General features: G+C 39.4%; 1 protein-coding gene across 2 annotated transcripts in view; it reads left to right on the plus strand.

Moving 5' to 3' along the window:
- CYFIP1 (cytoplasmic FMR1 interacting protein 1) overlaps positions 1-18284 on the plus strand; it is a 138704-nt gene that overhangs the window by 89142 nt on the left and 31278 nt on the right. For both annotated transcript variants that reach the window (XM_033947822.1, XM_033947821.1), the window contains exons 25-26: positions 375-465; positions 15244-15374. In XM_033947822.1, coding sequence (XP_033803713.1) covers positions 375-465; positions 15244-15374 — 222 coding nt within the window. The remainder of the gene's footprint in view (positions 1-374; positions 466-15243; positions 15375-18284) is intronic.

Below are 18284 nucleotides of genomic sequence, written 5' to 3' on the forward strand. Positions count from 1 at the left end.
TCTGCTTTGTTCAGGGATCCCACGGGTGTAGTACTTTGCTTACTGGCAGCTGATCCAGAAGCCTTCCTTCTGATGCAAATGGAGGAGTGAAGGAACGCTGCCGGTGGCTTCATGGGCTGGGGTTGGGTAGGAAGGGAGGGAAAGAGTTTAGCACGGTCTGGAGGGGTTTGGAAAGGGAGGGAAGAGATGATTCATAGGCTAGGGCAGGGTTGGCAACCTGAGGTTCTTTTCCTATGGCCTCCCAAATCTATCAAAGTATATGGTGGTCCACAGGGGTGCTTTCATGGCAGGAGTGTGGCTACCTTCTAAAATGGCTTCCACGACCTTGGTCTTTTATGCTGCTTTTTTGTCTAACGTGGTTTATCTTCTCTCAGTTGCAAGGCACAATTCTCCAGTATGTGAAAACCTTGATGGAAGTGATGCCTAAAATTTGCCGGTTGCCAAGACATGAGTATGGCTCTCCAGGTTAGCTTCCTTTTGATTGTACTGCTTACAGAAAGAGAAACCAAATATTTTTCTTTGCTAGTGAATAGAGGAGACTGTAGATCTTATTTTGTTAAAGGAAATACTTGGCTTTTTTCTTAAGGGTAAAGGGTCATGGATTTGAAATACTGCCTTTCTGTGGTACAACCAAAGTGGTTTACATGTATAACGATCACAAAACCAGGGGGAATGACCAACACAGATGAATCAGGAGAAGTAAAGTCATGACCTTTCATTAAATCACTTGCTTCCAGCTTGATTGTAGGGAAGTCCAAAGGCATTCAGTTACAAAAGAAGCAATGCTAGATTGATGTGGACCCATCAGGAGTCCTATTGCACCATGGGGGACAGTTATCACATTTTAGGTTGACACAGTTTACCTAAGAGCACTTTGCGGTGACAGCTCATCATATCAGTGACAAACGCACATTGAGGAGGATTCATCTATGTTGGTCATTCCCACTGGTTTTATGATTATTTTGTCTGCTGTGGGAGTGTTTGGTTTTCTTCTTTTTCTGAACTTACATGTATCACATGCAGATACGCTCTCTGTCCCTAGTGGGCTCACAACCTAAGTTCTTGTACCTAGGGCAGTTAAGGGTTAAGTGAGGGAGCCAGGGTCACCAGGAGTTGCAGTGAAAATTGAACCTAGCTCCCACTGCACTAAGCATTCGTCATCTTCTCCACAATGAGAAACATAGGAAGATAGAGCTGGAAAGGATGTCAAGAGGCTTTTGTCTTCAATCTTGTGCCTCCAGATCCATTTTATTGGTATCATCCCAGGCAAATGTCAGCTTTACCCCACCACAGAATATATCAGAGGAAACATAGATACTGTCAAACCGCGGTTTGCGAGCGTTTTGCAAGACGAGCAAAACTCTCCAGCAAACTTTGACTCGCAAGATGAGTGCCGTCCCGATAAACCTCCAAACCACCATCGCAAGTGTTACCAGAACAGCTTCTCTGAGAGAAGAGTTAAAAGACGCATGTGCTGAATTTCCCAACGTGGTCAACTCGACCAAGAAAACCCGAAAGAGAATTTATCCACAAAAGAAAAGTCACACTTGCACTTTCCCGTCACCCTCCCTTTGAAGCCCGCCTCCAAATTCTCACGCCTTCTTCTTTTCAGCGGCCTCCAATTGTTGGAGAGTGAGAGCCGGCATCTGTGCCCAGATGTTGGCTCTGTGGGTGCATGCGCAGTCGAGGCGTACCAGACAGCAGTGTGGATTGAAAGTGGCACTCAATCAGCTTAGGGATCCGGGGAGGGGGCATCGGACCAACCTACCTTCGAGCTGGGAAGAAGATCGATTGGGGCCAGCTTATCGTTTCTCAGTCGCTGGCGGCGGACGGATTCTGCACTGAAGGAGAGGGAATGCAGGCCTGAGACGGCACGCAAAAGAATGGCTAATAAAGAAAGTAAGTGCATTAGGCAATCTGCGCCACTCCCATGGGCTGGGGGGTGAAGTTGTGAGGCAAGTAAGTAAAAGTAAGAGGAAAAGAAGGCTGCTTTGATTCTCAAAAATTGTAGCTGAGAAGATAAGGAATAAGAGGTTAGCTTTCATAAACTACAAAAGATTACAGAAAGAGAAAGACAGGAAAAATATCTGGAGAAGTTAGGAGAGGCTGGTCATATAGTCAGGAAAGCAAAGATGCAAATGGAAGAAAAAATAGCTGACGCGGTAAAACAGAGAGACAAGACTTTTTTAAAGATATATTAGTGATACGAAGAAGTGCAAACTTTGCATTGTGAGACTCAAAGATGAATGGGAGGAATATATAGAAACTGATAAAGAAAAGGCCGAATTGCTTAACAGATATTTCTGTTCTGTGTTCATGGCTGAAGCGCTGGGAGTGGGACCACAGAAGACAAACATGAATAGGGATGGAGAAGTAATGTAATGTAATGTAATTTATTTCTTATATACCGCTACATCCGTTAGGTTCTAAGCGGTTTGAAGAAAATATACATTAAGATTATAAATGAGAAGTAAGAAGGTACTTAAAAAATTCCCTTACTGTCCCGAAGGCTCACAATCTAACTAAAGTACCTGGAAATTAATAAAGAAGAGAAAATAAAGATGGTTGAAAAAAGAAAAATTCTATGTGAACTTATAGGATGGAAATTAAACTGACAGTGAAGAACTGTATGAAAAATACATATGGAATGCAGTTAGAGAGGGTAGGTTACAATCTATTTATGGTATTTGTTTAATTGGACGGTGTTAAGGTGGGTAATTTGGGGGAAGGTTATCTGAAGGTAGGTGAATCTTCTGGAGGTAAAAGAGGAGGGGTTAAGATATTTGGATGAATTTTTTGAAAAGCAGGGTTTTGATTTCTTTTCTGAATGTTTTGAAGTTGTCTGATATTGTCATAAGATTGGAGATGGAATGGTTGATTTTTGCTGCTTGTGTTGCCAGAAGGTTGTCAAACATTTTCTTGCGATGTGTGCCTTTGAGTGGGGGGAAGGCGAAAGGGTTCGAGGTTCTTCTGTGTCTTGAGGTGGAGATTTGGTTTAAGCGGTTGTTTAGATAGGAGGGGGAAGAGCCGTGTAATGCTTTGAATATCAGGCAGTAGAATTTGAATTGGATTCGTGCTTGTATGGGTAGCCAGTGAGAGTCTAAGAAGGCAGTTGTTATGTGATCATATTTTTTGAGTGAGTAGATCAATCTGAGGGCGGTGTTTTGTATGGTCTGGAGTTGTTTTATCATAGTGGTTGGACAAGGAAGATATAGGGAGTTGCAATAATCCAGTAGACCTAAGACTAGGGATTGGACGATTAGTCTAAATTGTGCTTGGTCAAAGAATTTTCTGATTTTACGGAGATTTCTCATGTAATAGACCCTGATCCATTTTCAGAGGGTTGTGTTTGTGAGGAGCTAGCTAAAATAAAAGGTAAACAAACCGATGGGGCCGGATGGTGAACATCCGAGGGTACTGAAGGAACTTAGGGAAGTTCTGGTGGGTCCGCTGACTGACCTTTTCAATGAGTCTCAGAGTTGGGCTTGGTGCCGGAGGACTAGAGAAGGGCGGATGTGGTCCCTCTCCACAAAAGTGGTAGTAAGGCAGAAGTAGGGAATTACAGGCCGGTAAGTCTGACTTCTGTGGTAAGCAAATTAATGGAAACACTTTTAAAACAGAGAATGGTCAAGTTTCTGGAATCCTGTGGATTACAGGACCGGAGGCAACATGAATTCACTAGAGGTAGGCCTTGTCAGACAAATCTGATCAATTTCTTTGACTGAGTGACCAGAGGATTGGATAGAGGATTTTCCCTAGATGTGGTATATTTAGATTTTAGCAAAGCCTTTAGCAATGTTCCACACAGACGTCTAATAAATAAACTGAGCACCCTTGGGATGGATCCCAAAGTGACAGGTACTGGTTGAGTGGTAGGCGACAGAGGGTAGTGATCAATGGAGATTGCTCTGAGGAAAGGGATGTTACCAGTGGTTTGCCTCAAGGTTCTGTTCTTAGGCCTATTCTTTTTAACGTTTTTTAAACGATATTGCTGCAGGGCTGTTAGGTAAGATTTGCCTCTTTGTGGATGATACCAAAATCTGCAATAGAGTAGACACGCCGGATGGTGTGAATAACATGAAGAAAAACTTGGTGAATTTTGAAGAATGGCCTGAAATTTAGCAGCTAAAATTTAATGCTAAGAAATACAAGGTCATGCATTTTGGGTTGCAAAAACCAGAGGGAATGGTACAGTTCAGGAGGTGAAGAACTTAAGTGCACTACAGAAGAGCGGGACTTGGGTGGGATTGTATGTGATGATCTTAAGGTGGCCAACAGGTTGAAAAGGTGACAGCGAAAGCTAGAAGGATGCTAGGGTGCATAGGAACAGGTTTGGCCAGTAAGAAAAAGGAGGTATTGATGCCCCTATATAAGACTCTGGTAAGACCTCATTTAGAATATTTTGTGCAATTCTAGAGGCCGTACCTTCAAAAGATATAAAAAGGATGGTGTTGGTCCAGAGGAAGGCTACTAAAATGGTGGGTGGTTCTCATCATAAGGAGTATGGGGACAGACTTAAAGATATCAATCTGTATACTTTGGAGGAAAGGCAGGAGAGGGGAGATATGATAGAGACGTTTAAATACATACGTAATGTAAATGCGCATGAGTCGAGTCTCTTTTATTTGAAAGGAAGCTCTGGAATGAAAAAGCATAGGATGAAGTTGAGGTGTTTTTTTGTTTTGTAAATCTTTATTCATTTTCATATGTTACATCAAGTGAATGACATAAATTTAATAATAATTTTAAATATACATACTTGATAAGCTCATATATTAATATTTAAGTTAACATTTCATTTAGAAAAATTAATATAATATTCATATTAATATTTCAGAAATCTAAATTTATATACTTCTTAGTTAATAAAATATTATCCCCTCCCCTCCCCCCCTTCTAATCAAATATACATGAATAAATTTTTAAATGCAAATTCTTTCCATATTTCATATTATACATTCAAGTATTAATATATTGTATATTATTCAGACATATGTTCCCCCCCCTTTCCCTTTTAATCAAATTCTAAACATGGGAAAATTATTATTCTTTACAAAATTCTGTTAATGGTCTCCAGATTTTTTGAAATTTATTAATATAACCTTTTTGTGTTGCTATAGTGAGCTCCATTTTGTATATATGGCAAACAGAATTCCACCAGAAGGTGTAATTCAACCTATCATGTCTTTTCCAGTTGAAAGTGATTTGTTGTATTGCTATTCCAGTTAAAATAAATAGAAGTTTGTTATTACTTGATGAAATTTGACTTCTTGCTCTCATTGTTGTTCCAAATAATATAGTATCATATGTCAAGGCTACCGGATTTTCTAACATCCTATTTATTTGGGGCCAAATTGATTTCCAGAATGTTAAGATGAATGGACAAAAGAATAAAAGATGGTCTAATGTCCCAATTTCAACATGACAGTGCCAGCATCTATTAGATTTAGAGCTATCAATTCTATGTAAACGTGTAGGGGTCCATAAAGCTCTATGCAAAAGAAAAAACCAAGTTTGTTTCATAGATGCTGACATCGTACATTTTAACCTCCAAGACCAAAGTTGTGGCCATTGAGATGCATTAATTTGATGTTTTATCTCAATGCTCCAAATGTCTCTAAGACCATTTTTTGGTTTTTTATTTATATATCCAGATATTAATTTATACCACTGTGCAGCTTCATGACCTGTTGAATTTATCTGGAAACATAAGAATTCCAAACTATGATAATTAGTAAGATTTTTCCATTCAGGGAACCCTACCTGAATGGATTGCTTCAATTGCAACCATCTAAAATATTGTGTTTTATTAAGATCAAATTTATGTTGCAATTGTGAAAACTCCAGCAACTTACCATTTTTTATTATATCGTCTAAAATACGAATACCTGCTAACATCCAATCTTTCCAGATTATTTTGAAGCCGCCGATTTTGATCTTGGGGTTAAGCCAAATTGTTTGAGTTGTTGATTTGCTAATTGGAATAGGAGTTAGGTTACTTATATATCTTAAAGTCTTCCATGTATCCATAAAAATTTTATGTTCTTTGTATAGCCTTGGCATTATGATACTAACAACATTACTAAGACGTAAAGGAAACATGAGTCTCCATTCTAGCCAAAACCAGTCTGGAATATTGTCAGTGGGCTCTGGGAGGATCCAATACATACCTTGACGTAAAATATAGGCTTGATGATACCTATAGAAATTGGGAAAATTTACCCCTCCCTCCGCAATTGGTCTTTGTAATGTCACTAAAGCAATTCTAGGATTTTTCCCAAGCCAAATAAATTTTGTCAATACCTTATTTAACTTTATATAAAAAGAATCTTGAAAGAAAATTGGTATCATTCCCATTTGGTAACAAACTACAGGTAAGATCATCATTTTAACCGTTTGTACCCTTCCCCACCAAGATAAATGCAAAGGATTCCATTGTTCACACATCTCTGTCACTTTTTGTAATAAACATTTTTCATTAATTTTTATTGTGTCATCTAAATTTTTTGAAATCCAAATTCCAAGATATTTAATAGCTTCCTCCTTCCAGACAAAAGAGAATGTATCAAATAAACCTTTTGTACAATGTACATTTAATGGGAGTATTTCTGATTTATTCCAATTTATCTTATATCCTGAAAATTTTCCGAATTTTTCAATCAGCTCAAGCAAGTGTGGGATGGTAGATTCCGGATTCCTCAAATATAATAATAAATCATCAGCATAAGCTGATATTTTGTATTCTCTATCTGAATGAGGTATACCTTGTATTTCCTTTACTTGTTGGATTGCTAATATTAAGGGTTCTAAAACTATATCAAACAGTAAAGGAGACAAGGGACATCCTTGTCTAACTCCCCTCTGTAGATTAAATTTTTCTGAAAATGTATTATTAATATATAATCTAGCAAAAGGGGAGCTATATAATGTCTGTATCATTTGTATGAATCCAGGACCTATGCCAAACCATTCCATAGCCTGATACATAAATGACCATTCTACTCTATCAAAAGCCTTTTCTGCATCCAAAGATATCATAAAAGTAGGCTCATTCATTTTCTTTGTTAAGTATAACATATGGAATGCTAATCTTGTATTATGAGATGAATGTCTGTGAGCAACGAATCCTGTTTGAGACATGTTTATAATATGGGAGAGAGCACTAGCTAATCTTAACGCAAGTATTTTTGCTAATATTTTCCCATCAACATTTATTAAAGATATTGGCCTATAGTTTGAAACCAGAGTGGAATCTCTATTTGGCTTAGGTAATACAATAGTTAAAGATTCAGCTATAGTGCCATTTGTACAACCTTTATTAAGTTGATATTGAAAAAGATTTAATAAATAGGGTAATATAAAATTTTGAAATGTTTTATAAAATTCCACTGTATATCCATCACCACCTGGAGCGGATCCAACTCTAAGGGATTTCAAAGCTGTTCCTAATTCTTTTAATGATATTGGTTTTTCCAAACTTCGTTTTATATGTTCAGGAACTTTTGGACCCTCTAACATTTTCAGAAATTCTAAACCATCTTTTTCTTTATTTAAGTAAGTCTCGGAAGAATAAAGAGATTTATAAAATTTTAGAAATTGTTTTAAAATAGGCTCAATTTGTGTTAATGTGTCACCTTTTTCATCTTTTATAGCAATTATTTTTGATTTCTTTTTTTTCGCTTTAAGATAATTTGCCAAAATTCTTCCCGACTTATTTGAGTTTCCATAATACATCGCCTGCTGAGAAAATAAATCTTTCCTTATCATCTTTGATGAGATTTCATTGTATTTTACTTTAAGTTTTAACAGTTCTTGTTGTATTGAATATTCCCATTTTTCTATTAATTTTGATTCTAAAATTTTTATTTCTTTTTCTAAATTAGAAAAATCTTTTCTATTTTGTTTATTAAGATAAGCCGAATAAGAAATAATTTGTCCTCTTATTGATGCCTTAAAAGCATCCCATAATATTTCTCTAGAAATCTCATCTTTATCATTTGTTTGAAAATAATCTTTCATCTTTATTTGAAAATTTTCACAAAATATTGGGTCAGCAAGCAGTGTATTATCAAACCTCCATATTGGTCTATTTGTATTTTGATCTGAAATTTTAATTTCAATCCACACCCCACCATGATCAGATAAAATAATTGGATCAATGGCAGCTTGTGTTACTTGATGTGCTAGATGATTTGATATAAAAATATAATCTATCCTTGAAAAAGAATTATGAACATGAGAACAGAAAGAAAATTCCCGTCCATTAAAATGAAGTATTCGCCAAATATCTGTCAAATCACAAGTTTGTATTAAATTATCTAATCCCATAGATTTCATATATCTACTTGGGTTTTTATCCAATAAAGGATCCATTACAGCATTGAAATCCCCAGCTACTATTAAATTTGAAGTAGCCAGTGGTAAGATCAGTTTTTGAAGAGTCTTAAAAAATTCATTTTGATTTGAATTAGGGGCGTATATATTGAACAACGTCATGGTTGTATTTCCCATGCATATTTCCACACTTACCCATCTTCCATGAATATCTGATGCTTTAAATTTAAATAAAGCTGAGCATTTTTTATTAATTAGAATAGCAACACCTGCTTTTTTCCCTATGGCTGGTGAATAAAAACAATGTTTGACCCAACCTCCTGTCAACTTATTAGATTCATTGTTTGAGAGGTGGGTCTCTTGTATACAGCATATATCCGCATTTTGCCTTTTTAAGAACATTAATGCTTTTTTCCTTTTTATAACATTATTTAGACCATTAACATTCAAAGAGATTATTTTAAGAGTCATTTATATTTACAGTGTTGTAATACATTTTTTAAAATTAATAGTATAATGATGCTTAATCATATATTTCCCCAATACACTTAGTAAATTATAATATCCCCATTTTAATCCTTTCCCCCATTTATGTCTCTCCCTCCCAATCCCTCCCATCCATCCCTTCCCCTCCCTTCCCACCCCCATTCTATTAAATACGAGAACTTGGATACGCAAGATGAGGTTAGGTTTAAAATACCTCCCTCAAGCTACTACAGTATATTCTTATGTACTACCTTGAAATATTTCTAGTTAATTATTATAATACCTATGTATCTAGCAAATACATATTTTTTTTTTTTCTCTCTTTATGTTTATATACTCAAATTTAATGTATTCAAATTCATACTGAAGAAATAATATAATATAATATATTTCCTCTTGATGAAATTAGATATAAATTATCAATGAAATATGCAATATTAAATATATTTATCTCAAAATAAACTTTACTGATTTTACATTTTTAATTAATAGTTATATTACTGTAATTATTTCAATATTATGTAGATAATGAAGGTTCATCAAAGTAACACAGTCTATATGGTGAAGATAGTTTTGGAGTAGATAGGTTTAGAGAATGTATGGTATGGTCACTGGATTTGGTTCAATTTCATGCATTAATTCTTTAATTAAATGCTGTGAAGAAGGATCTTAAGTGAATTCCTTACTTAGAAGATACCTTTAACTGAACCATGAAATTGGAGCTTTTACTTCTTTCGTTTACCCTGCTATATTCTTGTGACTGGATTCTATAAATAATTAAATATCTACTGGAGAGCATGCTGCAAAACAATGTGAAACATTCTCTTGACTGAGATTACATAGAAGTTAATTTGGAAATTATCCTATTTGTAATGAGCTTATGTTATTGTATAATTCTGACAAAATTATACAGGTCTATCAACAGACATAAGCAAGAAATTTCTTTGGAAATTTCCCCTTCTTTTTGAAAGCAGTGCATATTAATGTCAGTCAAACTTTCCTTCGGTAAAGTTTTTAAGCAGGAAGTATATCCTCCTACAGGATGTAATTCTTTTCAGCCAATCACTTTTTGTTTTGACGATTTTTTAGTACTGTGATTGGAGAGTTCTTCCTTTCTACAGACAACTCCTTTTGTCTATAAATAGCCATTCAATGCCACTCCCCTATACTGTTGCCAATACTTCTTCTGTGCAAACGTTTTTTTCGGATTACTATTACAGCTGCGTTTCACTTGTAAGTAAATTTTCTTTAAAAATGCACATGTATTTTCCTTTAAAATTATAAGATTATGTAGATTGATTTCTGGTTTTATTTCTGTTAAGAATGTTGGTTTTGTATAGTTCCACTTTAGAGTTGAAGCACGTGTAGTTCTATTCAGTTGTTATTTGAAACCAAATCACAATTCTGAAGTTAACCGTAGGTCTTATTTATAAGAACTATTAATATAAATTAAAGTTTTATAAAGTATAAAGTATAAAGACTCATATAATTTACTCAGTCAAAATTTCAATCCTTTCCAATAAGAAACCTTTTAGGATGTCATAGGCTGCTCATATTGATCCATAAATTCTTGTAGTTTTGCAGGATCCGTGAAGTTTTGAGTTTTATTTCCAATTGTAACTTTCAGTATTGCTGGATAAAGGAGCCCATATCTAGCCCCTAGTGATTTCAATTGCGGTCTCATGTCCAGAAATATTTTCCTTTTTGATGCGGTTTCTTTTGCAAAATCAGGGACAATATGTATTCTTGAATCCTGACACTTGAGATTTTTATTTTCTTTTGCCAGTTGACAAATTTCCAGCGCCTGTTGATGTCTCAAAAGTTTAAATATTAATGTTCTTGGTCCTGTTTGTGAAGTTTTCCTTTGTGTTGGTATCCGGTGTGCCCTTTCAATTTCCAGTGGCGTTTTGAATTTTAGTGGAAGTATTTTAGGTAGAAATTGTTCCAGGAAAGTTATAGGATTATTTTTTTCAACCCCTTCCGGTATCCCTATTATTCTTAAATTATTCCTTCTCTCTCGATTCCGGCTGTCTTCAAGATCTTTTTTTATTTCTTCAACCTCTTTCCATATTATTTTACTTTTTCTCATGTCCAGATTAATTTGTTCAGAATTATCTTCTAGTATGTTTATTCTGTGTTCCGTTTCTTCTACTCTTTTAGTTAACGCTGCTGCATCTTCAATAGCCTTTTGTAATTTTTTGTTGCTATCTAAAACAATTTCTTTAATTTGTCTTAATTCCTCCATTACATCTGGGCTGTTGTCTGATGGCAACGGAACCTTTGATGGAGTAGTGCTTGGCTCAGGTTTTGATCGTTTGTTACTCCCTGTACCAGATCCTCCAGCTCCTGAATCGCTTTTGTTTTGTTTGCTAGATGACATTTTTTGTCACTTCCCTTTTGTTTTCAGAAAAAATTTGAATTTATTTTGTAGTAAATCAAAAAAATATAGCTTGAGTATAGGGAGCTATTCGTTTACCCAACCATCGGAATTCGCGTCCAAGCCACGCCCCTAGTTGAGGTGTTAAGCTCTGGAGTAATCTAAGAAAATACTTTTTACAGAAAGGGTGCAGTGTTCTCCCCAGTGCTTTTCAGCTGGGCGCTCTGCCCAGCAAATTTAGATGCCCGCCCAGCTGTCATCTGCCGAATCCTGCTGCCGCCACTGCTTAACACGCAGCCTGAAGAGCCGCCGAAAGACTCCTGCCGGACTTTAAACAAAACCAAACTGAACAAGCGACTTGAACCCGTCTTCCCTCCGAAACCGGAAGTTACGACGGGGGGGGGGAGGGTAGGGAAGAGAAGCCGGCACGGACCATTAGATAGGCCAGCCACGGAGGGAAACTTACTTGCTCTTGCTTACTTCAGGCCTTTCTCGCTGCCGGGTCCTGCCTACTTTCTGTTTCTGCGAAGGCAGGACCCGGCAACGAGAAAGGCCCGAAGTAAGCAAGAGCAGCAAGTTGTAAGCTTCCCTCTGTCGCTGACCTTTGGGAGATAGGTCAGCGATAAAGGGAAACTTGCAACTTGCCTTTGTCTGTATCGAATCTGCCGGGTTGTGTGAGACGGGGGGGGGGGGTGAATGGGAGGAGAAATGCTGCTGTACCCAATTAGAGGAGGAGGGGGAAGAGAAATGCTGGTGCTTCTGCTGTATCCAATTGGAGGGGTTTAAGAGAAATGCTGATGATGATGCTGTACCCAATAGGGGGAGGGGGATGAGTCATGCTGCTGCACCCAATTAGGGGGGAGGGTGAAGAGAAATGCTGCTTCTGCTGTACCCAATTGGAGGGGGGGAAGAGAAATGCTGATGATACTGCTGTACCCAATGGGGGGAGGGGGAAGAGAAATGCTGCTGCACCCAATTGGGGAGAGAGAGGGAAGGAGGGAGAAGGAAGATCAGGAAAAGGAGGAAAGAGATGCAAAGACCATGGGAGGGAGGGAAAGGAGATTCCATACCATAGAGTGGAAGAGAGAGATGTCAGGGCATATGGGGGGGGGAAGCAGGGCCGGATTAAAGGATAGGCCCAGTAGGCACAGGCCTAGGGCCCGAAATGGTCAGGGGGGCCCGCCAGTGCTGTGCTTTGGGGCCTCACCCTTGATTCGCTGGCAGCAGCAGCAGCCTCATCATCATTCCGGGCGTCCCCCAACCCGATCCGACCCTCCTATCTCTCCCTCCTTCCCTCATCAGTGATGTGCCAGAGGGAATCGCGGCAGGAGAAAGTCCTGAAGCAGCTGCTTAGAGTAGAGCAGTGCTGTTTAGAGTCTCGTGATGGGAGGGAGGGAGAGATAGGAGGGTCGTTGGGGGGGGGGAGAGTAGCAGTCTGCCCCGGGTGCTCGGCCTGGCGTCATGAACTTCTTCAGCTAGCAACAGCATTTACAATTCACTGCTGTTGCCAACTTCAGGTCTTCCTCTCTGCCGGGTCCTGCCTACTTCTGTTTCCAAGAAGGCCCGAAGCTGGCAACAGCAGCGAATTGTGAATGCTGCTGCCTGAAGAAGTTCATGAAGGCGGGCCTTGGGTGACAGAAGGAGGAAAGGGAGCAGAGGGGGAGAGACTTGCTACACCCAACTGGAGGGAGAAAGAAGATGAGGGAGGGAATGAAACGAGATGCCAGGGATTGGAGGGAAGGAGGAAAGTATGCCAGACCAAGGGAAAAGGAAGGGGGAAAGAGTTAGGGTTAGGGAGGAGATGTCAAAGCATGGAGGGGGGGAGGGAGAGATGGAAGAAAAGGAAAGGAGTGAGATGCCAGAGAATCAGGGAAGGGAAGATACCAGACTGTGGGGTGCGAAGGAAACAAAGGAAAAGAGAGAGATGCCAGAGTATAGGGGACGGGGTGGTGACAGAGAGAGAAAAATGGAGAGGTGGCAGAGCTGAAATCAATCATGTACAAAGGAGAAGATAAGGGGCACAGGATAGACAGTTTATTGAAGGAGCATAAAAAGAGGGAAGATGCCATATGGAACGGGGAGAGGGCGGACAGTGGATGGAAGGGGCTGATGCTGCATGGAAGACAGCGGACAGATGCTGGCTAGAAAGAAGAGTGAAGACAAGATGATTAAAGCAGAAACGACAAAAGGTAGAAAAAAATTTGTTGTTGCTTTACGTAGAATCAAGTAGTATTGTATCTATTGATTAAAGTTTATAAATAGGAAATGGAAATAAGGCAGTTTTTTGGGGACTAAACCCATTTCCTCAGGTCAGGACAGGATACCATAACAGCAGGGGTGCCCAAATGGTTGAGCGCGATCGACCAGTAGATCGCAAAGGCAATGTGAGTCGATCGCGTTGCCTTGGCAATCTTTTTCTTCCTGCCTCCCTGACCCAGGCCAGGCGCGTACAAGCGCCGAACTCACAAGACTTCACCTCCGACGTCAATTCTGATGTCAGAGAGGAAGTTCTGGGCCAGCCAATCGCTGCCTGGCTGGCCTGGAACTTCCTCTCCGACATAAGAATTGACATCAGAGGTGAAGTCTTTTGAGTCCTTTTTCCACCTTAATCAGCCTCTTATCATGATCAGTCACTTTAGCAGGAACTTCCTTTGAGTTTTTAGTAAATTGCTGCAAATGATCCTTAAGATTTTTATCCAAAGTTATAATTGCATCATAAACATCATTTAATGAAACATCAGTAGATTTGGATATATTAATCAAAGGGGTATAAGACCAAGAAATAGGTGAAAGTACCTTTTCAGAGATCTATGCAGCTGACTTAAGAGGAATCTTGAATTACACCAGTCTCGGGAGAAGCACCAACCTCTACTGTGTTTTCTCCAGCCGAATGAGAATGCTGTTCTACAAGTTCATTGCCGGGTTGGGGGTAGAAGGAATAGGACCTCCTGATGAAAGCGATATCCCCAGAATTGATTACAAACTCTCCCATAATATTGGGGCTGGTGGCAAAGCTTGGAAACAAGTGAAGATCCATCGGACCTTTAATCATAGGAACCACCATTGGTCCCTTTTTCCCGGGCTTCTGCTTCCCCATAAGAGCGGGGCAAAATTTCATGCTCCTCGTTCCTCTGTGGCTCCAAAGGGGCAGGACCTGCCTCTTCGTGGACAGGTATGCTTTTTAATTGGTAAAGGGCCTTGCAACGTGAACGTTGATGCAGGCGTTCAAGGCAGTGCCTGCTCAGTCTCAAGGGGTTCCATCTGACTTCCACCTCACTGTGAACAGGAATGCTTATTAGCTGATAAAGGGCCTCACAATGTGAAAGTCGGGACAGGCGTCCAAAATAGCATTTTGTGGGGCCAGTTTGAAGCCTTCAGAGCAAAAGCAGTCTGTGTCCACTATTTCAGCTCTATGCTGATTCTCTGTGGCCTGAGGACCTAGAAGTGGAGTGGACAAGGAGCTTAATAGTTTCTTGTGACCCTGGGTAAGTACCTGTATATAATATGTAAACTGCTTTGATTGTAACCACAGAAAATTAGTATATCAAATCCCATCCCCTTACCTAGAAGAAAAATGGGGCCTTGTCTATACCTAATGTTCTGCCACCTTTTTTCATAATCTCTGGAACGAGAATGGGCCATGTCCATATGTTGTAATTATTGCTGACTTGACAAATCCATCTAATAGCATCTTTGTTACATGTGCCTACCAGATGAAAACAAATTACTCTGTACACTGATTTTATGTTTACCTCACAACTTAGATGGCCAGTATCTCCCATTGGAACAAAGTGGATATGGCCACTTCTCAGCAGCTCATTTGTTCACTGAAAAAGTTAAACACAAGCAGTGCACTATGGCGATTCAGGGAAAGTGGATAAGTGTGCAATAAGCAATTGTCAGCATATATATATTTTTTTGTTTGTTTTGCTCCTGTGTAAAGCAGTAAATCATAGCCACAGTTTCTCTAATTGCAGCTAGATGACTCTCATTCTCAAACATCTCTTACAAAATGTGACAAATCTTTCTTCTTACAAATTAAACAGGTATTCTTGAATTTTTCCATCATCAGCTGAAGGATATTGTAGAGTATGCTGAACTAAAGACTGTGTGTTTTCAAAACTTGCGGGAAGTGGGCAATGCTATTCTTTTCTGTCTTCTCATTGAGCAGAATTTGGTAAGTACTTGGAAAGAGAATCTGCTGATAGAATTTGAGATTTTTCTTTAAATAATATGTTGTATATAAAATGCGGCTACATGACCTGCATCAGTCAGTGGCCCAAACCAATGGTACTATATCCCTTGGCTAAAACCAAGTCAGTATGCAATGGCAGCTAAGAAATGATGTTAGGAATTATTAGGAAAGGGGTGGAAAACAAAACAGAGCAGGCAATAATCCACCTCCCGCCCTCCCCCCTCCTTTTCTCCCCCTCCCCCCTCCTTTTCTCCCCCTTCCCTCCCTTTCTCCCCCTTCCCTCCCTTGGCTCTCCCTCCCTCTTTCCTTCCCATCCAACCTTGTCGCTGCATGTAACTCTGATAAATTTCTGCTAAAATGTTCCAACATATCCTTCCTCGTTGCTTATAACTCCGATAAAATGTTGTAAATCCGTGTTCAGATCGGATCTTAATTTATTGATGTGAACCGCCTTGGGTATGGCGGTATACAAGAACATAATAATAATAATAATTTACAATGCTTTTGTATCAATCGGTGACAAAAACTTTTTTCAGGTATATTAGTGAAAGAAGGAAGGCGAAAAATGGAATTCCGAGACTGAAAGAAGCTATGAACCGTTATGTGGAAAGTGATGAGGAAAAAGCAAACATGCTAAACAAATATTTCTATACTATACTATACTTATACCCTGAAATTTTTCAACAAGGATTCAATGTGGCTAACAAAAGACTTTGTACAGCATTTAAAAGTAGGAATTATGAATGAGGCAAGAGAGATCAGTTGAGACAAAAATACTGGCTAGAGTCATCTTATCTTATGTGGAGAAGAGATATGTCTTGTGTTCACAGAAGAAAATCCTGGAGAAGGACCGTGATTGGCTGGCAAAATTACACACTGCACTATTCACGGAAGAAAGTGTTTATACATAACTTGAAAAATTGAAGGTGGACAAATCCATGGGACTAGATGGCATCCATCTCAGGATATTGTGGGAGCTCAGAGAGATTCTGGCTGCTCCACTTAAAGATTTGTTCAATAAATCCCTGGAGATGGAAAAGGTTCCATGGGATTGGAGAAGAGCAGATGTGGTTCCTCTTCACAAAAGTGTTGCAGAGGTGAAGCAGGAAACTATAGGCCAGTAAGCATCACCAGTTATTAGGAAAATAATGGAAGTGTTCCTGAAGGAGAGGATAGTGAAATTCCTAGAATCTAATGGGTTACAAGATCCGAGACAATATGGCTTTACTAAAGGTAAATTGTGCCAAATGAATCTGATTGAATTCTTTGACTTGGTAACCAGAGAATTAGATTGAGGAAATGCGCTAGATATAATTTACTTACATTTCAGCAAAGCCTTTGACACGGTTCCTCTTAGGAGACTCTTGAACAAATTTGACTCGCTGAAGTTAGGACCCAAAGTGGTGAACTGATTAGAAACTGGATGATGGACAGACGTCAGAGGGTGATGGTTAATGGAATTTGCTCGGAGGAAGAAAAGGTGACTAGTGGAGTGCCTCAATGATTTGTGCTGGGGCCGATTCTGTTCAATATGTTTGTGAGCGATATTGCCAAAGGGTTAGAAGGAAAGGTTTGCCTCTTTGCGGATGATACCAAGATTTGTAACAGAGTGGACAACATGGTGGAAGTGGAAAACATGAAAAAGGATCTGCAAAAGTTGGAAGAATGGTATAATGTCTGGCAACTAAAATTCAGTACAAAGAAGTGCATTGGGATGCATTTGGGGAATAAAAATCCAAAAGAGATGTATGTGCTGGGAGATGAGAGGCTGATATGCATGGATGGGGAGAAGGACCTTGGGGTGATAGTATCTGAGGATCTGAAAGCGATGAAGCAGTGGGACAAGGCGGTGGCTGTATCCAGAAGAATGCTAAGCTGTATAGAGAGAAGCATAACCAGCAGAAGAAGGGAGGTGTTGATGCCCCTGTACAGGTCATTGGTGAGGCTCCACTTGGAGTATTGGGTTCAGTTTTGGAGACCACATCTGGCCAAGGATATAAGAAGAACATAAGAAATGCCTGCACCGGATCAGACCTTGGGTCCATCTAGTCCAGCGATCCGCACACGCGGAGGCCCAGCCAGGCCTACCCTGGCAAATACCTTAGATACTCGTATCCCTCAATGTGTCTTTCAAGAAGATGTGCATTCAACTTGCCCTTAAATCCTTGAATGGTGGTTTCCTCCACATCCTCTTCCGGGAGAGCGTTCCAGGCGTTCACTACTCGCTGTGTGAAGCAGAACTTTCTGACATTTGTCCTGGCCCTGTCCCCCCACAGCTTCAGTCCATGACCTCTTGTCCGAGTCACCTTTGACAATGTGAATAAAGTTGTTTCCTGCTCTATTTTGTCGAATCCTTTCAGTATTTTAAAAGTCTCTATCAGATCCCCTCGCAGTCTCCTTTCAGAGGAAAGGGATGAAAATAGTAGGAGGATCTCAACTTGTGTACTAGGAGGAGAGGAGGGACAGGGGTGAAATGAAACAGACATTTAAATATTTGAAAGGTATTAATATAGAACCAAATCTTTTCCAGAAAAGGGAAGTTGGTAAAACTAGAGGGACATACATTGAGGTTGAAGGGTGATAGACTTAAAGAGTAATGTTAGGAAATTCTTTTTCACAGAGAGGGTGATGGATGCCTGGAATGCCGTCCCAAGGGAGGTGGTGGAGAGGAAAACGGTGATGGAATGCAAAAAAGCATGGGATACACTCAGAGGATTGCTAATTAGAATATGAATGAGCTAACTTTCATGTCTGAATCATGCAAAGGAGATGGTTTGGATAGCAACGGCAACTCCAGTAGTTGGAACCTAAGGACAGTACCAGGACTTCTAAGGTCTGTGGCCCAGAAATAACAAAGAAAAAAGACATTTTAATTTAATCATGAAATTGTAA

This window comes from Geotrypetes seraphini, chromosome 6 (assembly GCF_902459505.1).
Source record: "Geotrypetes seraphini chromosome 6, aGeoSer1.1, whole genome shotgun sequence".
Classification (NCBI taxonomy): domain Eukaryota; kingdom Metazoa; phylum Chordata; class Amphibia; order Gymnophiona; family Dermophiidae; genus Geotrypetes; species Geotrypetes seraphini.